Genomic DNA, 27,447 nt, shown 5'->3' with positions numbered 1-27,447 from the left:
TGAAATGTAAACATCCTCTCAAACCATCTAGCTGGAATACAAATATTTATTAGCCGATAATCTGGAGTTTTGATGTGCAACAAACGGAATGAGGTCAGTGTTCAAAATCATTGGGAACAATAAAGCTAAAAATCGGGGCTCAAGAACAAAAACTATTAATTTGAGAAGGGGTCGGAGGGGTGGAGAGAAGAAAAGAAAAATCTGCAGGAGGATTAGGGTCTATTCAACAGAGCTTTTCAAGACTCCTTGTGGGAAGGGAGATTTAATCTAGACATGCTGCATCTGGGCTCCATGAGGTATGGCTTACTGTAACAAAGGAGGAGCTAATGAGGGCCAAGGAACAGCCTGCCCTCAAAACACACCCACAGCCCCAAAAGCCTTCATACAGCCCTAGGGGGGCACTAGGGGGCATTGGCCCCACAATAAAATGTCCAACCTGGCATCCCAGGAGAAAGATCTGCTGATACTGTTGCCAGATTTTGTTTTGTTGTAAGGCCAAGATAAGCGTCCAAGTCTGCTTGATCTTATGGGGTATTGGCGGAGTAAGGTACTTTATATGGGGATATAATTTATCAGTCATATGCCAGGGCTGGGAGTGTGCATTACGGGCTACTTGGAAAGACAACTTTCCTCAAAAGGAGCAGGGGGAGGGATCTAGCTGGGACTAGTCAGAGAGAGACCTGGTCCGAGCTGTTTGTAAATGAGAATGTTGCTAATTATCTGCTTATGTAAGGAGAAACAGTAGTGCTAGGCACGTCTATAAAAACTTGCAAATGGCACTTCGGCAATCCAGGTTCTCCTTCTGCTGGTGTTTACGAGAAAAAACTATTGTGGCAAGTGATACTAAAAATATACTGCTGAAAAGTCCCAAAAATGTTCAGAAAATGTATATTTAAAAACAATTTAAAAAAGAAGACTGCATTTGCCTTGGTAGGAAAGAGGAAGACAGCTGGCAATGCCCGAACTTTATTTTGAAGAGAAACTCAAATCAAAATAATGTAGCAACTCAACAAAAAAAAAAAAAATTTAAACTGACATTTCCCCTTGGCATGACTCATCTGTATGACACAGTTATGACACATTTATGCACTTGAGCATCACATCTTTTCAACAACATACACAACTCATAGCCTTGGAATACGATCTGGGTTGTCCACATGACAACACGGTGGCAAACTTCCAGTCTAGGCATGTAGAAGAAATTGAATTGGGATTTCCTTAAAGACGGCGGTAGGGTAGGCTGGAGAGAGGCTGCATCGGCGGACATTAGCCTTGAAAGAGGGAGGAACAAAGACCTCCAGCCAGGGGAGGCTCACGTGAGGAAGCTGTATTAGCGAGCTTGGTTCCATAGAACCCCCTGCTTGATCTGGCTGATTGTCTCTCGGGCTCCCCAGACACCTCCTGACAAATGCCTCTGCCAATCATGCATTCAGTTGGCCGCTCATTCACTCCACGGCAGCAGCTGCTCTCGTCCAGAAAAGAGGCAAATATGTTTCTGATGACACCCCCCCGTGTCAAAAAAAAAAGCACTGGCAGATGAGGTTTAATTATTACGTTCTCATTCAGACAGTTGCACCCAAGGGATATGCCACACAATGAGGGAGAGAGGTGAAAAATGAATGAATGAGGAGAAGGGCCTGGAATTGAGTCTACTGCTTATGAAGTGAAAGTAACATGTATTCAGCACTTACGGTAGGGGAACTCCAAAGAAAAACAGACCCTTCCAAATGACAATACGTCGAGATAGAAATACAACATGGTGCGTAAGTATCAATATTCCCCAGCGGAGAGGTTCTGCAGTTATCGTCGATCAAGAGACTGACGCACACACAAAGGTCTGATTCAAGCAGCTAGGGCACTCCGACAGACCCAAAAGAGAGAATGTATGGGATGTTTCCTGTGTATACTGACTGCCTCAGGTTTTCCAGGAGCCTGAAAGACCTGTCTATGAAGGTTTCCGCCATGTTACCATTAGCTAACGTGTGCTTCATAAAGGGCCTTATATAGGAGCCGTGTAAGATGACCTGGAATCCATGATGCATTTCTTGCATAGCTGGGGGGGGGGGGTCCACCCATTCTAGACGCATGCTTGACGGATGTGTAGTTATAGAGGAACGGTGACACATTCAGAGAGGAAAATCATACAGCCATCTCCATTAGTCTCATCAGTTCCAAATTAGTCCTTATTTATTTGGGAGCAAGGTATTACAGACAGGCCTTTGACACTCATCAAATTCAATCACATTTATATAAAGCCCTTTCTACATCAGCAGATGTCACAAAGTGCTCATCTCTCTATATAAAGGTTCATCTAGTCTAACGGATTAATCTACATGGAAGCAAAGCAATTGGAAAATTATAAACTTATTTAGCAGCCAAATATAAAAGTTCCCTGATATATATATATATATATATATATATATATATACATACACACACACACAAGATGGACAGTCAGCCTCCCTTGTACTTTTCCGACACGGACTTGCTCACACATAAGCACAGAAGAGAAATGCCATCCATGTCACCCGCTGTGTCTTGGGTGTCTATTTTGGTAACCGGGTGAAATATTTACGACTGCGATTCAAAATTCATGAGTAGTTTGAGCGAGACATTCCTCAGCTCTAAAAATATGCCCCACGATGGTGTGTGAAATATTCATATTGACATGAAGCCCTCCCTGTGTCTGGCCCTTGGTGCTGTTTCTCTTGAGGGCCTATGGCCAGGGCTTTAGCCGACGGTACAGCAGCAACGTCTAATCTTTTGAATGACGTCATTAGGGCTGAAAGTCATCTTACATGATCGAGAGATCACACAAAATCCAGCAAGGCCAGAGGCCTGCATGTCAGTCTGTTTCAGAGTTGGACAGGGCCCACAAAGCTACGCTAAGTCTCTGACCTACCTACCTACCTACCTACCAGGCCTCTTTCAGTAGATATGAGATTCCAAACAATGGTCCACTGAAAAGAGAAAAATTGGTACATGACATATCTTCTCAAAATAGTTAATACCTGAATTAAATGGGCAAAGAGTGACTATAAAAATGTTGGGGGTTTCTTTTTTTGTGGGGGGGGTTCATGTAGTGGACTGAATTTAACAAAGGGGCTAAAGAAAACTTTAGGGGCTGGTTCTGATTAGATGCAGGCTCTGGGTGGGATGGACCAGACTGGAGCCAACACACACAGCCTTTAAACAACACAGAGAGCCTGGAGCTGTAAATTACACTGGTATTATAGGAGAGGGATGAGAAAAAGAGAGAGGGAGATGAGGCCATACCCAGGGAGCGGCGTGCCAGCTCCATCGGAGACATTACTCCGATGATCACCAGGAATTGAGTCATTAATATTGTCAGAAGTGTCTAATAGAGGAATTAACCTCCCGGTAAATGACCACGGTGTTTCTTCCTGTGTAAACAAAGGCAAGAGCACATGGGGAACAGTCTTCCCTCCTCCTTCACTGAGCTCTCCAATGGGTGTGCACTAATTTAAGTATTCTCTAGACACTTCATATTGCTCTGCTTCCAAGCTCTCAGACTAAAATCGAAGTGACTTAAAAACACAGATGCTGTTGATTTGCATGCGTAGACAACGCTCAGTGATCACGTCACTTGGCTTTTGTTGGACAATTGGTGTCGGAGGGATTTACGGTGAACGCAGGCACACAATCGAAGTAAATGGCCTTTCACAAACGTCAAAGACTTGAAATGCATACTCTTCAACAAAGCATCAAAATAATGCTAATCTAAGTGACTACTCCTTATTAGTTGCTGTGTCAATAACATCACAGACCAAGAGATGGGGGGGGGGGGGGGGGTGAAAACTGAACTAGTACCCCTCTCTCTGAAGCCTACTTACCATTGATAAAAGAATGATACAATCATTCTTCTGCTGTTATCAATGGCTTTCAATGAGAAGTGCAGACTGGCACGTTTCCCCCCTCTCTGATATAACACTGCCTCCTTGTTGCTGCACTCTCAGCATTCCTCCAGGGTTGAGGAGACTAGAGGCTTCCTGGGGTGGATACAGGTCTGATTTATAGCCTGTGTGTTGTGAACTAGCTGCGCTGTAATCAGTGGGTTTTTGCGTCATGTCTGCACTGCTGTCTGCTGGCGCTTCTCACTGGAGGAAAGAGTCCCTTCAAAGACAAGGGGAAGGAGCTCGGCCAGAGGCTGTGGAAGTGGTGATCCAACTGGGGGGCTTGGGAGTGGTGGAGGACGTAGCCCAAGTTGGAGAATGACTGACGATTACACCAAGGAATTCCCACAGACTAGCAGAGTTCTGGCCATCCCCCAAAAAAGTCATGAATCCTATTTATGACACTAAGAATTGTGAAAATGTTGGTCAACTCATTGAATTCAGGGTTTAAAGATCAGCCAAGTATTAAAGTACAAGTAAAACTAGAGGGGTATAACTATGGGAAAGGTTGCAGCCTTGGGGCTGACGCCAGGGGTGGGGCTGTGTAGGGGCCAGGGTGGAGCTGCCTGAGAGATGGTGTCTGTTCTGTTGTAGCAGCGAGCTGAAGGTTTGGTCCATGGTGAACCATAAGTTGGACAGGATTGTTCATAGCTAGATGGAGCTAAAGCCAGCCAAGACTGCAGTTCATTGAAGGGTTCAAGCAGGTTCATGTAAAACACTGCAGACAGAAAGACAAACGAAAGTGGGGAGTTTTAAAAGGGTGGGTGGGGGGGGGGGCAGGTCTGACCAAACAGTAATGTCCTGTATGAGCCGAGGAGAGAAGAATGTCGTCTTTCACCAGAGGTTCTGCGTCACACTGTGGAGGTGCTGGGGCAGAGGTGCTCCCTGCTGATGAGCAGACGAAGCCATGGTCAAAGCATGACAGTGAGCGAGTGTGTGCGTTTTCTGGATATAGTAGCATAATGGGTTGCAGAACGGGTGTCAATGAACACACCACACACACAACATTTCTCGCTCAACATACCTTACACATCCATGTCGTACAACCCTTTTATTATAACCCACATGAGAAGCAGGCACTTCCATTCACCCCCACAATAAGCATAGGCTTCCTTTCCCAGGCGGTGTACTGTGTGCGTCTGTGTTCAACAGGCCTTGGTTATGTAATCAGGACCTGGGCCAGCTGAGCTGAAGAAAAGGCCATTTAATCTCTCCCCATCTCCTTCCCCACGGCGCACAGGGATGATTCACTTGAATGTTTGCTCCGCTGTTTGACTAGGGGGCGTATTCTCCCGACCGTAGTGCCGACGAGTCATTACCCTGTGTGTGTCGGGTGTTCCCGAAAACAATGTTTATTACAAAAAAATATTTATGACACTATTTGCGCAGCTATTACTCTTTGTTAACTTCTCTTTCTCAAGTTTAATGATGACACGATGCCAGTCAGTCATGATGGTCAGTCAGTCAAAGCACACGGAGCCTTGCATGTGATATCGGCCCAAACAATACGGTCATTGTGCTGGTACAACAAATGTACTGTTTAGAATGAGTAATTATTCTGGGAATGCACCTGCTGAAAGTTCATCTCACTCACCAGCTGAGATTGCTACTCACCTGGCTGCAATACTGTGGGTACCAGGCTTATGTTGCAAACCAATAAATGTCCCCCTCTAATACATGAACTCGACAGTGGCAAAAAATATAGTGTTTATTACGGCTTAGTTGGTGTATGTATTCAATAAGCAGGGGGAAACTACAGGTTTCAATCGCTTTAGGTGCAACATTTGTGGTTGACAAGCTCTTTATCAAGCTCTTTAGCCCTTGAAGAAGCACACTGGGAGAGGTGAGAGAAAGACAACGTCCTCAGACGGGGGTGTGACACACAGAATGAGACTGTACTGTGCCATGGTAAAGGTGTGGATGGAAGGAGAAGTTTAGTAGTCAGGCTCAATGCACAACAACCCAACCCTCAAACAAAACCTCCAGAAAGGATAGGAACAAAGAATTTCTCACTCAATAAGTCAATATTCTAGTCCTGTGATTGACTTTCAACTCCTCCAGCTTTGACTAGGACCTCTCCATGGATCTCCCGGACTGATATGAGGAGGAGAGGACGTAGCCGGAGGAAGGCAGGGCAGTATTCAGGGCTGCTCTCCACTGTGGTCTTATGGTCTTCCAGTCACTGATCTGGCTAAGCCCCCTCCTCACGAAGGATGTTGGGAGAAAGGGAATCCTCCTTACACCAGGTAACACCATTCTCCTTGGGGTTAGCTTTTTGATCAGGGTTGATAGAGGGTCAATTCCATTGGAACTCAGTCAGATAGATAAGGAAAGTAAGCCACCCATTTGTGCTTCCATTCCATCCAGACCGCAAGTAGCTAGTCACAGTAGTAAGTGACCACTGTTGAGAGAGAGAGAGAGAGAGAGCTTGAGAGCGAGCGCGAGAGAGAGCGAGCGCGAGAGAGAGCGAGAGAGCGCGAGAGAGAGCGAGAGAGAGCGAGAGAGAGCGAGAGAGAGACTGTGTGACACAGACAGAGAGAAGAGATACGGCGGGACAAAGACAACAGAGAGCTGTTGGATGTCCTGCAGCCCCAGATTGAGGGCCAGATGGCTCCACCAGCTCATTCTACTGAGAGCCACTTGCTCGTTTGGCGAGAGGGGGAGGGGTGTGTATGAAATGGGGGGGCTGAGCGTGAGCAACTGATTAAGCATCACATCTGCGTTTAATCAATCTGGTGGCAGAGAGAGTGGATGAAGACTGGACAGAAAGGGCCGGAGAGAGATAGATGCGTGGGTTTGACCCAGTCGCTAACTCCAGCAAACTCTTAAACAGTCCCTCGGTGCAGAGAAGCAGGGCGGAGGGGTTGTACGGTTAGGGTTTAGGGGGCATGTGTTGGGGGTAGAGTCCAGACTAAAAGGATAAGACCTGCTTCCTTCTTTACAGTGGGTTGCAGCACAGGGAGGTGCTTCTCTATGATTGGACAGCACTGACGGCACTGCATTGCAGTCTCTACTTCTCTCCTCATAGGACCAGTTCTACTCCACAAAACACAGAGCTGCAAAGCCAATGCCGTGCTTCAGCCAGAAAAGACATGCAAGCAGTCATGCACTTAAATGTACGTTCATCATGATCGATAGTTATTGCATAACTATACTGTAACTACAATAAATCAGCAATTCAAAGCGTTAAAAGGCTAATGTGGGCTTGAGATTTGTACTTCTGTGTACTGTAAATTACAGTGCATGCTAACAGCAATCAAATATTAATCGCAGTGTGAATCCACTATTAAACTAGGCTACCGAAAGCATGAAAAACGATTAACGACACGTTAAAACAGCCTCCACACTCACAGACTAGGGTGTTTGCTTGGAATATAAAATGTTAGTAAGACACAAAATTCCTCTACTAAACATGTGACATTGGAGAATTACAGTAAGCAGTAGAGTAATGAGTGGTGTTTCCCCTGGGGGCTATGAAACCTTTAGACAAAAGGTTTGGGAGAGAGAGGGAGACTCCATCATTTCACTCAACTCAATTTGACAAAATAGATACAACCGTGGAAACTTTCAACATGTGCCAACCTATTCGAGCCAGCAGCTTTTCATTATGCGAAATGCCACACACTGTTATGGAAATACAAGAATCTCCACTAGCAGTTGGCATGTTGTCATCCCACCAAGCACGTTTCCGGTCTTCAACTTGCTTGACTGGGGAAGAGGGTGGAGGAGATTAAGGAGGAGAGGGCAGTGACCTTGGCCACAGTCAATAACAGGGCTTGTGGGGTAACAGTGCCAATGGTTTCTCTGACCTAGGCAGTGTGCATGCTAACACACGTGGAGCTAACGTAACAGGAGTTAGCCTGGAGTTGGCAGGGCAAGCTCAGCAGGTGGTAGCAGTGTGGGGGGGGGTTACCGGGAATGCAGTTAGTATAAGTGGCTGAAGAGGAATGACTATAAGCGGATGGAGAGAAAGTGACCAAAGAGAGAGGATTGTGATCAGAGAAGGAGAGAGAGCATTCAGAGATCAAACCGGTAGAATGAGAGAGGGGTAGAATAGGGTGAGATTCAGAACGAGCGAGTGATATCGAGTTGTGATGATAGTAAAAGGGAGAAAACGAAGGATAAACGCATGGTGGATGGACGGAAGCTGGACAGAATATGGCAGATGGACAGAGTAGATCACTAAGCTTGATGACACGCTGCCGGCAAAAAGGGACGCCGGGATGCCATGCCTACTGTATCCTACCACTGTAATCCTTTTAGAACCGAGGGCAGCAGGGCTATAGGTCTGCCTGCGGACTGCTCAACAAAGCAGTCCCTACCGAGTACACATGCCATACAGCAGTGTTTCTCATACCATTAGTAAGTTGGTTGCCTATCCGAGATCTTGTGCCTGCAAGGGCCTTTACACTCTCTAGGAGAACTCTAGGGAAAACACTGAGTAGGCTCCTACATCCTGACTGAATGGTGTGTATGCAGCTATATACAGCTTACGGCCTATAGTCTACGCGGGCAACATCAGCCTGTGTAACGTGAGACCTTCAGGGGAGACAGAGGAGAGGTGGTGGAGAGGGGGGGAAGAGGGAATTAGTACTATGGTATCCCGGTAACGCTCAAAAATGGGCAAATCAATGCTAAGCATGGTGAGAATTAAGGTTTGAGACATCCTAAAACGATACACAGATAATAATAATAATAGTGACTGTGCACTTAGAGCAACATAAGGGGGAAATTTTGACATTCTTTCATGGAGTAAATGACGTTACGGTAAATTCAGAAGTCCACAAGCAAATGCAGGGTAACGTCAAACCTGAAGGGAACTTATGGTGACAACGAAGAGGCATCACTCCATCTGGGTTCCTGTTTGCACCTCCTCCTTCCTCACACCAGGTCAGCTGTGCTTTTCCTAAACAAACCTGCCAGTGCAGTGCAACACCAACCAGCTCATAGACGTGGAGCCTGACTTTGCAATGAGGCCAGGGAGCTTTACAGTGAGTGGTCCAATTCAGCATACAGAATGTGGCTTCGTAGGCCTATCATTCAACACATGGCAAACACTGTTCTAGAGGTCGACCGATTAATCGGAATGGCCGATTAATTAGGGCCGATTTCAAGTTTTCATAACATTTTTGTACACCGATTTTGCCATTTTTTTTACACCTTTATTTCATCTTTATTTAACTAGGCAAGTCAGTTAAGAACACGTTCTTATTTTCAATGACGGCCTAGGAACGGTAGGTTAACTGCCTCGTTCATGGGGCAGAACGATTTTCACCTTGTCAGCTCGGGGGATCCAATCTTGCAATCTTACAGTTAACAAGTCCAACGCAATAACAACCTGCTTCTTGTTGCCAAGGTAAGTTGCTAGCTAGCATTAAACTTATCTTGTAAAAAACAATCAATCATAATCACTAGTTAACTACACATGGTTCATGATATTACTAGATATTATCTAGCGTGTCCTGCGTTGCGTATAATCTGACTGAGCATACAAGCATACAAGTATCTAAGTATCTGACTGAGCGGTGGTAGGCAGAAGCAGGCGCATAAACATTCATTCAAACAGCACTTTCGTGCATTTTGCCAGCAGCTCTTCGTTGTGCATCAAGCATTGCGCTGTTTATGACTTCAAGCCTATCAACTCCCGAGATGAGGCTGGTGTAACCGAAGTGAAATGGCTGGCTAATAGCGTTTCAAACGTCACTCGCTCTGAGACTTGCAGTGGTTGTTTCCCTTGCTCGGCATGGGTAGCGCTGCTTCGAGGGTAGCTGTTGTCGTTGTGTTCCTGGTTCGAGCCCAGGGAAGAGCGAGGAGAGGGACGGAAGCTATACTGTTACACTGGCAATACTAAAGTTCCTATAAGAACATACAATAGTCAAAGATTAATGAAATACAAATGGTATAGAGGGAAATAGTCCTGTAATTCCTATAATAACTACAACCTAAAACTTCTTACCTGGGTATATTGAAGACTCATGTTAAAAGGAACCACCAGCTTTCATATGTTCTGAGCAAGGAACTTAAACGTTAGCTTTCTTACATGTCACATATTGCACTTTTACTTTCTTCTCCAAAACTTTGTTTTTGCATTATTTAAACCAAATTGAACATGTTTCATTATTTATTTGAGGCTAAATAGATTTTATTGATATTATATTAAAATTAAAATAAGCGTTCATTCAGTATTGTTGTAATTGACATTATTACAAATAAATAAATAAAATCGGCCGATGAATTAATTGGTCCTCCAATAATCGGTATTGGTGTTGAAAAATCATAAAATCGGTCGACCTCTACACTGTACACAAAAGACAAGCAAAGGAAACTTTAGCTAGTCATACGAGAGATGGCTGAATTTCAAACCATTTTGTTCTATAAAGAAAAAAAAGGACAATCGCTGGTTGCACCTGCCCCATACACCAATGCAAAAGTCACAACTATTCAAAACAGGAAACACTGGGCAAGTACATCTCTATAGACCGTGTTCAGAGTCTCAAAGCACACAACACTCCTTTCAAAAATATTAATGACACAGTATGATGGAAAGTATTAGCAGAAGCTGGAAAGTATAGAAATGCATTGTGTCATGTGGTGAAAACACAGGGCCAGTATGTGTAGGCCGGCCAACGCTGCTCTCAGAGGAGGATGACGCAATGTAGAGGAGGGGAGAGGAAAGGGGGCACAAATATGTCGAATTTTAGGAGTCTCTCCCCTCCTCTCCTCTCGGGTCCCAAAGCTAGCTAAGGCATCTGGAGCGTCTCGTGACCTAGCTGATTAAAAACAGTTGTGGCCCTCTGTGAGATATGGCCAGTGGAATGTTGTGACTGGAAAAGCAGGCCAAGAATATAGCCTGGCGCACACACGCAAAATATATACACACACACGCCTATGCATGCGCTCATGCAAAATGTCATGCAGCCGTCATTGTAAGGCTTCCAGTGATCAATCAGATCAAGCACTCCTTCAGATGGATCTACCCTCTGCGTCTCAGACATGGCTTTAACTGTGCCTGCTGCACCTGCATCCCAACTTGATCTTGCAGCCCTAACTGACCCCAATATCCTTAAACCCATTATCCCAAACTGACCACATTATCCTCAACGAACCCATTATCCCCATCCTATCTAAAGCCCAGTGCTTCATGCACCCTCATTCTATTTAGGTTGCGATACAGATAAGCCAGGAGTGTTCTACACTTAAATGCATTGTAATGTCCCAAGACCCTAAGACACACTGCCTTAAAAGAGTGGAGATGTCCCTTAAAACTTCTTCACAGAATAGCTGTGCTCACTGGTTTCAAACCTGTAATCCTCTAGCCTCACAGAGATCACGCACCTCTCCAAAAGGCTAGACTAACTGTAGCAGGGGGAGGTATTTACAGGCAGCACCCAGCGAGCAGAACCATCCACGTCCACTGAAGGTATAAATGGAAACCAGATTAGACATCGCAGACTACCGATGGAGCGTGATACAAGAGCAACTGCGGTGATCTTTACAGTTTCACAACAGGAGATGACATGTACGCTCTTCATGTTTGTTTAGCGTTGTGTTTTACAGCTTAATGAAATAATGGCGGGATAAAGAAGAGAAACCGCAGCCGCCAATTACGCCGCAGGACAGCAAGAGTCTGATTCCTCCACCGCAGTACCAAGAGTTTGTTATAGGGCTTGGGAAAGTAGTGCATTGGCCGAGTTGTGCGACCCTAAAACATGAGATACTGCATTGCGGAGCGATTTTAACGAGCATAGCAACAATGAGAGGGAGAAATTTAGGTCAACAGATCACCTTGAGCACATGTGAAAAAGCAGACATAGAAAGTAACCAAAACTGCAAAAACAGCCACAGCTCTTCCCTATATGTTTTATTTGAATCGAGTATCATCATAAATCAAGTGAGCTACACTGAACAAAAATGCAACAATTTCAAAGATTTTACTAAGTTACAGTTCATTTAAATAGTATATGGATTTCACATGACAGGCCTACCCACTTGGGAGCCAGACCCAGTCAATCAGAATAAGTTTTCCCCCAACAAAAAGGGCTTTATTACAGAGCGAAATACTCCTCAGCACCAGCAGGTGAAGGAGCCGGATGTGGACGTCCTGGGGTGGGGTGGTCTGCAGTTGTGAGTCCGGTTGGACGTACTGCCCAATTCTCTCAAATTACGTTAGAGGCGACTTATGGTAGAGAAATTAACATAACATTCTCTGGCAACAGCTCTGGTGGACATTCTGCAGTCAGCATGTCAACTGAACGCTCCCTCAAAACTTGAGACGTGTGGCATTGTGTTGTGTGACAACTGCAAATTTTAGAGTGGCCTTTTATTTTCCCCAGCACAAGGTGCACCTGTGTAATCATGCTGTTTAATCAGCTTCTTGATATGCCACACCTGTCAAGTGGTCATATTATCTTGACAAAGGATAAAATGCTCACTAACAGGGATGTAAAACAAATTTGTGCACAACATTTTAGAGAAATAAGCTTTTTATGCACTTGGAACATTTTTGGGATCTTTTATTTCAGCTCATGAGACCAACACTTTACATGGTGTGTTTATATTTTTGTTCAATATAATATAAAACAATTCAAGCAATGTTAACTGGTGCTTTCACAAATGGTTCTTTTTAACAGGCCATGTGGCTACCTGCATGCTTCCTACAGCCATAGAGGGAGGTACTTTGCATGCTTTTATGTGCACTGTATTACTTTCATATAGAAATGAATAAATATCTCTTCACTTATCTATACACCTCTAATGTTATGAGTAGTGACAGAACACACATGCGCGCGCACGCACACACACACACACACAAGGTCAGGGGATAACAGGGTGTCAGCAGGGTGGGGTCCTGCTCCATTTCAGAATGCAAATATGAGCTGGGTTGTACTGGATGACAACAGCTGACGGGACTACGCCATCCATGTCAGTCTACCTCGAGTGACCCTCAGAGAGATGAGGACAAACAGCAAAGTACACATAGAAACAAAGCCCAGAAAGCACCTCAATGCAGAACAGGAGCAAACGTGCAAAGCACGCTCATTCAAAATATCAAACACTCAACACACACACACACACACACACACACACAATGCAAACATGAAACACACACACAAGCAACATGCATACACACAGAGTTATTTGGCAGATAGGTCAGAAACAGAATATCTGGGCTCCAAACTGCAGGCTGAGCCACAGCAGGTCCCCAGGCCCATAATGACCACACCCAGGCTCAGCTGGAAAGAATAAACCCTCCTCCTCTCTTCCTCCCTTTTCCTCTCGTCCCTCACTATTCCCTCTTTCTGCCTCTAGTATTTTATTCGCTAAACCCTAACTTGCCTCTGTTTGCACTCTCTCCATCTCTCAAATCTCCTTCGCTCTCATCCCTGAACTCTGAGCTTCTTTCAACCCATCCCCAATGTAGCCCCTCGTTCCCCCGTGCTCTCCTGTCTTCCTCCCATCTCTCGTCCCGGAGCCTTGGCTGTCTGAGAGGGAGGGTCCGCAGCAGAGACAGTAAATACTCCACTGGTGAGCCATCATCTATGGCATGCACACACTGGCCCTTTAAAAGCACAAATAATAGGACAGAAATCAGCAAGAGCACAGATGGATGTCATTTGGCTCAGACAGACATGCACAGACCGTAGGAACAGAATCAGATTCACAATAGCGAGGCTAATACATAAGAGATGCAAAAAAATAAAAATAAATAAATAAGAGGCCTCTTAAAATTACCTTTCATTTCGACATTTCAATCACTCTTGATGAACCGTCCCATTGCCATCACAGTCAGAGGGGCATGTCTGTACCTGTATGCCAGGGTTCCCCAACTGGCGGCCATTCAGCCCGCGGGTCATTTTATTTACGGTTTCTGAGCAAAATAATAAAAATACTAATAACAGTTGGATAAGGGATGTTTACGGTTAACCGTTAAAATCGGTTAGTCGCCGGAAAAACGCTTGACCAGTCATGCTTACTGGTCTATGGATATAGATTCATTTGCATAATTTTTGCGGAATTAAATTGCCGCGGTGTGTATTTTCGTTAGTCGTTATGTATCTTGTTTATCTCAGGCACCGAGTATACAGTGCTTAGTTTGAGGAGTGGAATTGCCTGCTTTTGTAAGCCCAGTCATTGCGCAACAAATAAGAATTCTAAATGTAATCGTTTGTTTAAATCTTGTGGCTACAATTATTTTTTTATTTTTTTAAAGGAGCCATTTTTATTTCTCAATCTCAACTCGTAAAGCGCTCCTCCCATTCGGATGCATAGACTATAGCCTGTCTATGGTTGACTATCAGCGCGTCACCCACCACTTTGCAATGTGAGCTTGAAACCTGAACGTTTCACTTCACCTCAAATAATGAGGCATGTCTAACCTTGCTTCAAAGTAGCCTAGCCAAAATCCATCCATAGAAACGTGGAGGTAATTATTTCATAAAGACTTCCTCGTGCCATTAACCAGCATTTCTCTCCTGTTCCAACGGTTTTCATATCAACTTCCTTTCGTTGTCCAGAAGCCAAAGGCACAATCCTAGTCATATTAACAACCCATCATAGTAGTTGCTATTAGATTCCCCCTCTTTCTAACAGAGATGTTCATCTCTGTCACATATGGAAACGCTCGCATTAGGTACGCAGTTTAGAATGGTGTATACGTGAATTACATTTGGGCAAATGTTTGAAAACTACATTTAATTAGCTGCTTCATTACAGGAGTTCCATGTTTAATTACAGGCTATAGCCTTTTGACTAAGATGGTAGGCTTGCCTTCCCGTCTTGGGAAGCCATTGTGAGGGCAGAAACATAAGCATCTCGTCATTATATACAGATCTCTGATAGTATTTTCTGTTTGTCACGTCATTACTGTTTGGAAAAAATGTAATTGTTTGTTGACCAGTAAATGAGGGTCAGTTAGTCAGCAGCAAAATGGATAGAAATTCCCATCCCTAAGATGGATATAAAAGATTGTAAAAACAGCAAATCAGCTCCAAGTGATTTTAATTTTGGAAATCTGTTCCAAAGTATTCCCACACTTGGAGAGATATACAGTGTTTGTGATTGTATACAAAGGTAAGCAAGGTTTGAAATTATTACATTTTAGTCAAATATTATATCTGTTTGGGCGATCAACTCTTGCAATCAATTTGCAGTTCCAGCCCCATGACCAGCCACTCAAGATAAAAAACGAATTCGGCCTGCAGCTGAATCTAGTTGAACATCCCTGCTGTATGCCATCTGAATGTTAATAGGGGTGACGTCCTTCTGAACAAAGCATATAGACAGATAGAGAACAGAGAGCATTATTCCCCTTGTTTGTCGCCGCTTCTCTTTACGCAGAGTCCAATAGCGCGCTCTGGCACAGAGCAGACAACCAATTAACACCTCCTTTACTGGGATGCCTCAAGGCTGCGAGAGGAAAACACAGGAAAATGTGCCCGTCACCCCCCATTCCCCTCCCCTCTCTGGTTAGGCATGGAGCTAAAAGGGAGGACTTTGTGATGAAGGGCAAGCAAAGCATTATCATAAATAGTATAGAAAATACTCTAATATATATGCACACTATTGCATAAGATCTTGTTTATATCATTTGCTGACAAACCAGACTAACAACTAACATGAGTGTGATTGGTGTGTTCTCTAGCAAGCCCAGCACTGTTACCAAGGAGGAGAGGCAGTTGTTGTTCCTTTTTTCATGACCCTCTCACATGACGCAACCACACACACACACACACTGCAGGTGATGTTCTGTGCAAGGGCAGAGCTCACATTCGAGAGCTCCGTTGTCACACACCCGGTTGTCATGGTTACACTCTCCTACTCTCCCAGCACGCCTGTGATATTTACAACCAGTGCGCTCTCACCTCTGAGCGAGGTGGTGGGGGTTGGGCAAGGTGGAGGTCTCTACAGACTAACACAGTCGTAAAACCCCACACACACACTCCAAATATGTCCAACCCAATCCAAATAGCTCCTCCCAGTCCGCCTGCATTGCGCCAAAGAGAGCTGCATCTTTAAGGGAGGTTTTCGTCGCCCAGCTAGCATACCTCAGCAGCATCGTCGGGCTACTTCTCATTCAGAGCCCGTGCTTTCCTCTCTGACACAGGCAGTGCCGCAGACATTTTCTTCACTCAGCATTATTCAGTGAGAGGACAAGACCAATGTGTAGGCTACAACAAACACCAAGCATTATTCTACAGTTGAAGAAATACACAGCTCCAGGGATAGGTGAGACAGGGAATCTTATGGAGATGTTATGGTGGACCTGAGCTTAGCTTGATGAGTTCATTACAGTACACTGCTGCTGCTACCACCACCACAACCATAAATCCCTCTCTCCATCTCAAGAGGGAATGGAGAGTGAGGGAACGTTGGAGGGAGAGGGGGGGGGGGGGGGGAGAAGGTGAATCAGCATTCTGTGCACCCTCCTTCCCTACACACAGATACTGAGATGGATGGTTCCTATTATGACAAGCACACAGAGATCCAGGGCAGTCAGACTGACAGTCAGTCAAATGCAAAGATACAGCAGTGTCTTGGGAGAGAGAATAGCATGTCATCCAGATGGTAGCATGATGAGATGAGTAATCTATTATGTTACAGTTGGGTAATAACTAGTGATGGGGTGGGGGGGGTGTATAGTTACAAATTGATACTGTGTCAAAATGTAAAAATTAAAAAAATACACTTCTTTATTTTTGCTAGTTACCGTTAGCTAGCACCAGTCTGCAGTACCTGACCCCAAAACTCTGGAATTTTTTATCCTATAGCTTGTTCATTTATTTTTTTAGTGAGACATGTTTTCAGCACTTGTATTTCCATGACTGATCAAAACTAATTTTCTCATGCTATCTTCTCTCTGCATCAAACATACACTGAGCAATATGTCGTCTGAGCAATAACGTCAAATCACGATAAAATATACACTGCTCAAAAAAATAAAAAGGGAACACTAAAATAACACATCCTAGATCTGAATGAATGAAATATTCTTAAATATTTTTCTTTACATAGCTGAATGTCCTGACAACAAAAATCATGCAAAAATGATCAATCTAATTTATCAACCCATGGAGGTCTGGATTTGGAGTCACACTCAAAATTAAAGTGGAAAACCACACTACAGGCTGATCCAACTTTGATGTAATGTCCTTAAAACAAGTAAAAATGAGGCTCAGTAGTGTGTGTGGCCTCCACGTGCCTGTATGACCTCCCTACAACGCCTGGGCATGCTCCTGATGAGGAGGCGGATGGTCTGAGGGATCTCCTCCCAGACCTGGACTAAAGCATCCGCCAACTCCTGGACAGTCTGTGGTGCAACGTGGCATTGGTGGATGGAGCGAGACATGATTTCCCAGATGTGCTCAATTAGATTCAGGTCTGGGGAACGGGTGGGCCAGTCCATAGCATCAATGCCTTCCTCTTGCAGGAACTGCTGACACACTCCAGCCACGAGGTCTAGCATTGTCTTGCATTAGGAGGAATCCAAGGCCAACCGCACCAGCATATGGTCTCACAAGGGGTCTGAGGATCTCATCTCGGTACCTAATGGCAGTCAGGCTACCTCTGGCGAGCACATGGAGGGCTGTGCGGCCCCCCAAAGAAATGCCACTCCACACCATGACTGACCCACCGCCAAACCGGTCATGCTGGAGGATGTTGCAGGCAGCAGAACGTTCTCCACGGCGTCTCCAGACTCTGTCACGTCGGTCACATGTGCTCAGTGTGAACCTGCTTTCATCTGTGAAGAGCACAGGGCGCCAGTGGCGAATTTGCCAATCTTGGTGTTCTCTGGCAAATGCCAAACGTCCTGCACGGTGTTGGGCTGTAAGCACAACCCCCACCTGTGGACGTCGGGCCCTCATACCACCCTCATGGAGTCTGTTTCTGACTGTTTGAGCAGACACATCCACATTTGTAGCCTGCTGGAGGTCATTTTGCAGGGCTCTGGCAGTGCTCCTCCTGCTCCTCCTTGCACAAAGGCGGAGGTAGCAGTCCTGCTGCTGGGTTGTTGCCCTCCTACAGGCTCCTCCACGTCTCCTGATGTACTGGCCTGTCTCCTGGTAGCACCTCCATGCTCTGGACACTACGCTGACAGACACAGCAAACCTTCTTGCCACAGCTCGCATTGATGTGCCATCCTGGATGAGCTACACTACCTGAGCCACTTGTGTGGGTTGTAGACTCCGTCTCATGCTACCACTAGAGGGAAAGCACCGCCAGCATTCAAAAGTGACCAAAACATCAGCCAGGAAGCATAGGAACTGAGAAGTGGTCTGTGGTCCCCACCTGCAGAACCACTCCTTTATTGGGGGTGTCTTGCTAATTGCCTATAATTTCCACCTGTTGTCTATTCCATTTGCACAACAACATGTGAAATTTATTGTCAATCAGTGTTGCTTCCTAAGTGGACAGTTTGATTTCACAGAAGTGTGATTGACTTGGAGTTACATTGTGTTGTTTAAGTGTTCCCTTTATTTTTTTGAGCAGTGTATATATATATATATATATATATATATATATATTTTTTTTTTTTTTCTTCTCCAATTGCAGTATCCCAATCCATATAGAATCGTGATAGTATCGTGAGTGCCCTGGCAATGCTCAATGTAATATTTCATTTGAAGTATCCTTAATACTTCAAACACTGCATTGTCTTTAAATGTGGAGCCCTTAGATACAGAACAGTTAAAGGGCCTCCCATTCACAGAGATCAGAAATGTGTTTGGAGCTCAGGTGCCTTCTCTTTCAACCAGAATTATTTGTTTCATTGTGCTTTAAAAACACAGACATGCACCTGTCTGGTAAACGCAAAGCTCAGCCGCACAGCAGGGGGTATCACAACAGTTATACGCTTGGGTAAACTGCTTTTAAATCATTCACACACACCGTGCAAACACACAAAACAGGAGCTACTCTGTGGCGCGCACACACATACTCGATTCAAACCTCTACCACTGACACAGCAAGTCAAAGCAGGCTACAGTCAGTGTCTGTTGGGTTTCCAAGCAGGTACTCATTCAGGATCTAGTCAACAAGGTTCTCAACAAATCAATCATTTCACAATTGATTATGTCCCATGTGCAACAATGTGTTGTTGTTGATGATGGAACATGGGCAATTTGCCTGGCCCAGGGCTGAAGAAGCCAGTGGCCATGTCTGAATACCCATACTAGCGTACTACATAGTATGTACTCATCGTCACGTACCGTTTAGCAAGCAGTATGACACAGCCTGATAGTCGGCAATCACATTCGACCTAAACAGGGACCCACATAAGCCCATCTATCCTATTTAAAAATGACTAAAGATGGAACCAAATGATCTGTTTCTATCTCAACATATTTATTACCGAAACCAAAGTGCTGTAACATACAGTACCAGTCAAAAGTTAACACACCTACTCATTCAAGGGTTTTTCTTTATTTTTATTTCTACACTGCAGAATAATAGAAGACATAAAAACTATGAAATAGCACATATGGAATCATGTAGTAACCAAAAAAAAGTGTTCAATTAAAACGTATTTTATATTTGAGATGCTTCAAAGTAGCCACCATGTCTTGACAGCTTTGCACACTCTTGGCACTCTCTCAACCAGCTTCACCTGGAATGCTTTTCCAACAGTCGAAGGAGTTCCCACATATGCTGAGCACTTGTTGGCTACTTTTCCTTCACTGTAGTAGCCATGCTGGTTAAGTGTGCCTTGAATTCTAAATAAATCAACAGTGTCACCAGCAAAGCACACCTACACCTCCTTCATGCTTCACAGTGGGAACCACACATCCGGAGATAATCCGTTGGAACCAAAAATCTCAAATTTGGACTAATCAGACTAAAGTACAGATTTCCACCGGTCAAAAGTCCATTGCTCATGTTTGTTGGCCTTTAGTAGTGGTTTCTTTGCAGCAATTCGACCATGAAGGCCTGATTCACGCAGTCTTCTTGAACTCTGTGAATAATTTATTTGGGCTGTAATCTGAGGTACAGTTTACTCTAATGAACTTATCCTCTGCAGCAGAAGTAACTCTGGGTCTTCTTTTCCTGTGGCGGTCCTCATGAGAGCCAGTTTCATCATAGCGCTTGATGGTTTTTGCGACTGCACTTGAAGAAACTTTCAAAGTTCTTGACATTTTCCGTAATGACTGACAGTCATGTCTTAAAGTAATGGACTGTTGTTTCTCTTTGCTTATTTGAGCTGTTCCTGCCATAATATGGACTTGGTCTTTTACCAAATAGGGCTATCTTCTGTATACCACCCCTACCTTGGCACAACATAACTGATTGGCTCAAACTGATTAAGGAAAGAAGGCACACCTGTTAATTGAAATGCATTCCAGGTGACTACCTCATGAAGCTAGTTGAGAATGCCAAGAGTGTGCAAAGCTGTCATCAAGGCAAAGGGTGGCTACTTTGAAGAATCTCAAATATAAAATACATTTTTTATTTGTTGAACACTTTTTTGGTTACTACATGAATTCAATTGTGTTATTTCATAGTTTTGATGTCTTCACTATTATTCTACAATATATAAAATAGTAAAAAATAAAGTGAAACCCTCGAATGAGTAGGTGTATCCAAACTTTTGACTGGGACTGTATAAATAAAATAAGTCTTGTACACACAAACATTTTCAAATGTTCAAATCAAAGCCTATTGCACACAAAAACATGGACAGTCGGTTGCGTCGCAAATTCAGAACCGTTGGACAGCAACAAACTAATGCACTGATCATTGGGAACAACATCAGAATGAGTGCTACGTTTTGATCCATAAATAAATAAAATAAAATAAAATACGTAGCCTAGCCTTCAAAACTAAAACAATCCATTTGCTCAAATCAAAAGGCCTGATAAGCATGACAGCAATCACGCAGCCACTTTCCGAGTCCCTGGTGCAGACACGTTCAGAAATCAAAAGATGGGGCCTCCCGGGTTAAGGGCGCTGTACTGCAGCGCCAGCTGTGCCATCAGAGTCCCTGGGTTCGCGCCCAGGCTCTGTCGTAACCGGCCGCGACCGGGAGGTCCGTGGGGCGACGCACAATTGGCCTAGCGTCGCCCGGGTTAGGGAGGGCTTGGTCGGTAGGGGTCTCATCGCGCACCAGCGACTCCTGTGGTGGGCTGGGCGCAGTGTGCGCTAACCAAGGTGGCCAGGTGCACGGTGTTTCCTCCGGCTCATTGGTGCGGCTGGCTTCCGGGTTGGATGCGTGCTGTGTTAAGAAGCAGTGCGGCTTGGTTGGGTTGTGTATCGGAGGACGCATGACTTTCAACCTTCGTCTCTCCCGAGCCCGTACGGGAGTTGTAGCGATGAGACAAGATAGTAGCTACTACAACAATTGGATACCACGAAATTGGGGAGAAAAAGGAGTAAAATTTAAAAAATAAAATAAAAAAGAAATCAAAAGATGGTTTAGTTTTTATTTTATTATTATTATTTATTAATTTATTTTATTTTAAAAGCTCCGATGAAGGTCCAGAGAACAAGAAACACATGAGAACAACCCCCCAACCCCCCCATAAATAAAATACTTGTCTTTAAAGATGTAGCCTACGATGTAATACTCATGATAATTTTGAGAACAAAAACTACTAAGCCTACATTTGAACACCAACGGAAAAGTGTTGCTATTTGACATGTTCCCAATTAAGTAGCCTAGTTGTGATGTTTAGCTACTTGAAAGAACTAGGGCCTATCACTCGCAGCCCACCTCATCCAGTGCACTGTGGAAAGTGTGCATCGAATTCTACGAGATGAAATGCTGAGATGAGCATAACATTCTGGTATTTAAACCACTCGATTTTCAAAAATGTACCTACTACAAAAAATATATTTTTGAATACTGATAATGGGGTCATGATCGATTGCATTGCTTCCTGTTATTCGTTAATTTCGGGAAGCACATCCCCATACCTACTTGATCAGCTGTTGTCAAAGTCAAAATCAGTATGACATCCAGGCATTTAAAGTATACTACATTTTCAAAACGTGGCATACTATTAAACTCTTTCACCCCACCCCCACATACTCAAACGGCCTACTATTTAGGGCGCAAGTATGGGTATTCTGACACGGCAAGTGTCTGTTCAGTGTGTTGCAACCGATTTGGAACTTTTTTGGACTCCCCCCCCTCCCCTCCTCCCACCCTTGCGCTCACTTCCCCTAAGCAGCATTCATATGCTAATTGGCGGGCGATTGTGCAGGCCAGCGGCCTGGAATTCCTCTCCACAAAGAGAAGGGAGAGAGAGGGCCAGGCCAGTTTAAAATCACAGGATAGGCCCAGTGTCAGGGGCTGCACAGTCATAGAGCCAAATGTGAGCTCACCAACAGAGTGGGAGGAGTCTCCCCCCAGGTTGGTTGTTTGGATTGTTATCCTAGTTTGTCATGTTGACTAGAATCCCGCCTGGTCTGTTGTATTGCTTTCACTTTCCTTTGTTTGTAAATTTCTCCCCATCTATTTGCACCGGAGGGCATCATCTTCCGCTCCCTCCAGTGAGGGTGTGGCCCTGGGGGGGGGGGGGGGGGGGGGTGTAGGTAGCGTGAGGAATATCCTCCAGAGAGGTCCAGACAAAGACCCAGCCCATCGCATACACACTCATCCCTCGCTCGCACACACACACACACACACACACACACGAGACAGAGAGCAGGTGGGCCAATTCTGCTCCCCAGGGCCCCCCCAGATGCAACGGAAGCTAATTGGGCTGCTCACTGCTGGGCCCACTATGAATTATTAATCCACCTCCTATATCAGAGATCAGAGGTTTGACAGAGCAGGGCTGTGACAAGGTGCCCCTTGACACACACATACACACACTCCCACAATGCTGTTTAACCCTGCGCACTGTGTTAACTAAGGTGAAAGAAGGCATACACGTGCAGATGGACAAAGGCAAATGTCTCTGTTGTATTTCACTGTGTTGTCGGCTGATGAAAAGAGTCGTCTCCCCTTGGAACTTGATCTCCGATGAGATATTCCAAGTTTTGGTTTTGCAGTGTGGTCTTGAATATTCAACAAAAGAAGCAGGGCCCCATACAAACACGGAGCAGCCTAATCCCCATCTAGCAGGAAGGGAGCCGAGCGAGGGCACAGAAAACCTGCATTAAAAAGAGGATGAAAGGAATCACTCTATTGAACCCCACTGTACACTGGAACGTTGTCTGGCCGTCCGGCAAAGAAAGAAAGAAAGAAAGAAAGAAAGAAAAGGACAAGTTCAAAGCCGGAGTTTGTGACTAATCTTCTTTTAAGTGGCCAACATATTGAAATACCACACAGGGGATATTTGCCTTTTGTAACACACAGATCAACGTTATATTGTTACGCATTATTTCTTGGTCTTTGAAGGGACTAAGAGTGAGGGTTAGTGGAGTGATAAGATGGGGATGGAGCTTCTCTATCTGCTCCCTTCATGGCCAGGTGTCTGACTGAATATTTCATGAAGCCTTGGTGCAGCCGGTACACAAAGGCCGTTTTCAAAGGCCGTAGCCAGCAGCACCACACAGCAAATAGAGGGCTGTCAGTTCGGCGTGGGACACAAACAACTTTCAGTGCGGCTAAAATTAAATTAGCGGACGGGGCGAGAGAGAGCAACCCTGCTGTCACTCCACACGGGAGAAGGCGCAAAAAAATAATTTGGGGAACAATAAGTACAGTGTTGCTTTTGCAGTGAGAAGATTGAAGTAGCCTGCCACAGAAGAGTGCCCAATTGAACACGAGACAAATGCGCACACACAAGTCCACAGACAGCACTACAGTAAATAGCCTACAGCAGATCAAGCATGCACGTGCACACACACACGTTGCACAGAGAGGAAGTACTGTAGTCTGCAGTGCTGCTCCCAAAATAAAAACAGACGTCACACATAAATACTGCACAACTCAATGTAACTTTAACTATGCAGCGCTACAGTACAGGGTAACGGTCCAGAGATCACCATGACACCGGTTTACTGGTTCCTGTGCCACGCTGGAGTAGCGAATAGAGCTAGAAATATGCAAGGTGTCAGGGGTGCCTTTCTTAGACACCAGTAGAGGAGAGGGGCTGAGAAGGGACATGAGAGTGAAGCTGCGAGGAGAAAGGGGGTATAAACCATGCCACACTGCATCAAAGCTGCTTTCTCAATGAAGAAGTAACGTCTCTATGCCACGTTGTCAACTTCACAGAACATCTAAGGAAGGAGCTAGCGGAGAGAGTTAGGACCGACCTGATGGCTCCAGGCGCAGTACAGGTCACAGAGAGCGCTCCAGTTGTTGTTCATCACGCAGTCCAGCACCTTGAGGTGAGCCATGATTAGCTACGGGGAGGCGGGGGGCACTGCCCCAGGGCTGCCTGTCAGTGTCAACTGTGTGTCCCCCAACCCTGGCTGTTACCAATCGTACTCCGGTGTCCTGGCAGAGAAGGAGGTATGGACAGGGTGGACAACACGTCGTCAGGAGGCGGCAGCATCCCTATGCCCATCTGTGCGTCCAGCGGGCATTTTGTCAGATGTGGGCATCCCCTTCAAAGCTCATTAACACTATCTTAATAATACATACATTAGTACACTGCAGGACCAGTGAACACATAAATACACCACAAAAAAAGATGGGATGCAGGAGATCCTCAGAGACTTTGGTGTCTGTTGCCGTGACAAGAGAGACATCAACACTCCTTGGTTACGGTCCAATTCTAAATTGATGGACAGGAGTTTCCATGGTTACCTACGAGTGACAGAATTGGGAGCTACACCTGCAGAGTCCTGGGAGGCAGATTCTCTCTCCCCTCTTGACAGTCTTCTCAGCAGGCTGTGCTGTGACTCTCGGTGCCGGTGTCTGCAGCCGTGCCAGGCAGTCGGAGGAGCTGTGATAGCTTGCACCGATCGGAAGGGGTGCTGCGTCAGAGGGGCACCAAACCGACTAGGACAAAAGGCACAAGTCCTCTACCTCCCCCCGCTGCTGACAGTCCTGAAACCAACTCTACTCCAGCAAGACGAGAACAGGTAAGAGTCACTGCAACTGTGCCCACTCACCTATACTGTCAAATGTAAAAGTCATTATGAAAGATGGTAGTCTTAAGAAGCTCCTAGCTGTGTCGTCTTGAGTGAGACGGAGAGGATTCTGCAGTGCATCTGCCTCCACAGAGGAGTCCTGAGTGACTCTGCAGTTTGCAGGCAATGCGGGTACTCTCACCGGCTTCCTTCCTTTATATATTTATTTACTAATTTTAGCATAAATCTATTTTCTTCACAGGAGGAATACTCCCTGGATGAGAGCAAGAGAAAGGAGTGACGCAGCCCCACCCTCAAAACAGACGGAGCACGTCCAAAGTTTCTCGCCCGAGTAAAAAATAAACATCCAGTCAAACCCGGCTTTTCTTAACAGTCTTATCTCAGTATCAGAGGTCGATCGATCATGATTTTTCAACGCCGATACCGATTATTGGAGGACCAAAAAAAGCCGATACTGATTAATCTGACGATTTTTTTAAAATGTATTTATTTATTTGTAAAATGACAATTACAACAATACTGAATGAACCCTATTTTAACCTAATATAATACATCAAATCAATTTAGCCTCAAATAAATAATTAAACATGTTCAATTTGGTTTAAATAATGCAAAAACAAAGTGTTGGAGAAGAAAGTAAAAGTGCAATATGTGCCATGTAAAAAAGCTAACGTTTAAGTTCCTTGCTCAGAACATGCGCATGAGAACATATGTTAAAAGGAACCACCAGCTTTCATGAGTCTTCAATATTCCCAGGTAAGAAGTTTTAGGTTGAGGTTATCATAGGAATTATAGGACTCTCTCTCTCTATCCCATTTGTATTTCATATACTTTTGACTATTGGATGTTCTTATAGGCACTTTATTGCTAGTGTAACCGTATAGCTTCCGTCCCTCTCCTCGCCCCTCCCTGGGCTCGAACCAGGAGCACATCGACAACAGCCACCTTCGAAGCATCGTTACCCATCACGCTGCAAGGGGAACAACTAGGGGAACAACTACTCCAAGTCTCAGAGCGAGTGACATTTGAAACGCTATTAGCGCGCACCCCACTAACTAGCTAGCCATTTCACATCGGTTGCACCAGCCTAATCCCAGGAGTTGATAGGCTTGAAGTCATAAACAGTGCAATGCTTGAAGCATTGCGAAGAGCTGCTGGCAGACGCGGTAAAGTGCTGTTTGAATGAATGCTTACGAGCCTGCTGATGCCTACCACCGCTCAAGTTAGACTGCTCTGACCAATACCAAATCATAGACATAATTATAACATAACACAGAAATACTACACAGTATTAGGTCATTAATATGGTCAAATCCGGAAACAAAAATTGTAAAAATAAAATGTTTATTCTTTCAGTGAAATACAGAACCGTTCCATATTTTATCTAACGGGTGGCATCCGTTAGTCTAAATATTCCTGTTACATTGCACAACCTTCAATGTTATGTCATAATTACATAAAATTCTGGCAAATTAGTTTGCAACGAGCCAGGCGGCCCAAACTGTTGCATATTCCCTGACTTTCTTTTAACTAAATATGCAGGTTTAAAAAATATATACTTGTGTATTGATTTTAAGAAAGGCATTGATGTTTATGGTTAGGTACATTCGTGCAACGATGCTTTTTTTTTTTTGCAAATGCGCTTTTGTTAAATCATCCCCCGTTTGGCGAAGTTGGCTGTCTTTGTTAGGAAGAAATAGTCTTCACAGTTCGCAATGTGAGCCAGGTGGCCCAAACTGCTGTATATACCCCGACTCTGTTGCAAGAGAAGTGACACAATTGACCTAGTTTTAAATAAATTACATGTATTTTTTATTTTTTTTATTTCACCTTTATTTAACCAGGTAGGCAAGTTGAGAACAAGTTCTCATTTACAATTGCGACCTAGCCAAATGCTAGCTAGCACCTTACCTTGGCTCCTTGCTGCACTCGCATAACAGGTAGTCAGCCTGCCACGCAGTCTCCTCGTGGAGTGCAATGAGATCAGCCATGATCGGTGTCAAAAAATGCAGATTGTTATGAAAACTTGAAAAATCGGCCCTAATTAAAATCGGCCATTCCGATTAAAATCGGTCGACCTCTACTCAGTATCTCAAAAACAAAACCAATAAAACCCAAGAGACTGGATTAGCTAAAAGAATATGAGAGCACTGGATTATTGAAGGGTGAATATGCAGAGTTGAGTGCTGCTGGAACCCTTGATGTTCTATCATATCCAGAGGGTTATTATTTTGTGACATTAACAGTTTCATCACTGAAACCTGTGATGCTCACATCAGAACCGAAATTACCGAGGCCATGACTAATTGCCAGCCTAACAGTGGCAGGCAATGATATTGAGTAGAGGGCTACAGGGCCTTCATGCATTTTTTATACTACCTTACTACACACAAAAAACACACGCACGCACACAATAAATTAGAGAACCACAGGATGTCAGCTTGCCACTGCCTGAAGGGAAAAGCGCAACAATCCAATAGCCTGTGTGCATAGGGATAGCTAAAACCAACACATACTAACACTGCCAAGCTATACCTCTAGCCCCATTGGT

The 27,447-nt window shown here is 44.7% G+C and overlaps 1 protein-coding gene across 5 annotated transcripts in view; it reads right to left on the bottom strand.

The window, feature by feature from the left end:
- arhgap21a (Rho GTPase activating protein 21a) overlaps window positions 1–27,447 on the bottom strand; it is a 105,909-nt gene that overhangs the window by 67,510 nt on the left and 10,952 nt on the right. Inside the window, exon 1 of one of the 5 annotated variants that reach the window (XM_090199679.1) lies at window positions 24,114–25,047. The exons of the other annotated variants lie outside the window; for them this stretch is intronic. Coding sequence (XP_090055805.1) covers window positions 24,114–24,197 — 84 coding nt within the window. The 5' untranslated portion in view covers window positions 24,198–25,047. Of the gene's footprint in view, window positions 1–24,113; window positions 25,048–27,447 lie in introns of those variants that run through there. 5 annotated transcript variants of the gene reach the window in all.

The sequence above is a fragment of the Oncorhynchus mykiss genome, chromosome 15 (assembly GCF_057628025.1).
Source record: "Oncorhynchus mykiss isolate SJ-2025 chromosome 15, ASM5762802v1, whole genome shotgun sequence".
In the NCBI taxonomy this organism is placed as follows: Eukaryota; Metazoa; Chordata; class Actinopteri; order Salmoniformes; family Salmonidae; genus Oncorhynchus; species Oncorhynchus mykiss.
The sequence above is the reverse complement of the archived record's forward strand: the minus strand, read 5'-3'. Positions and strand labels throughout refer to the sequence as shown.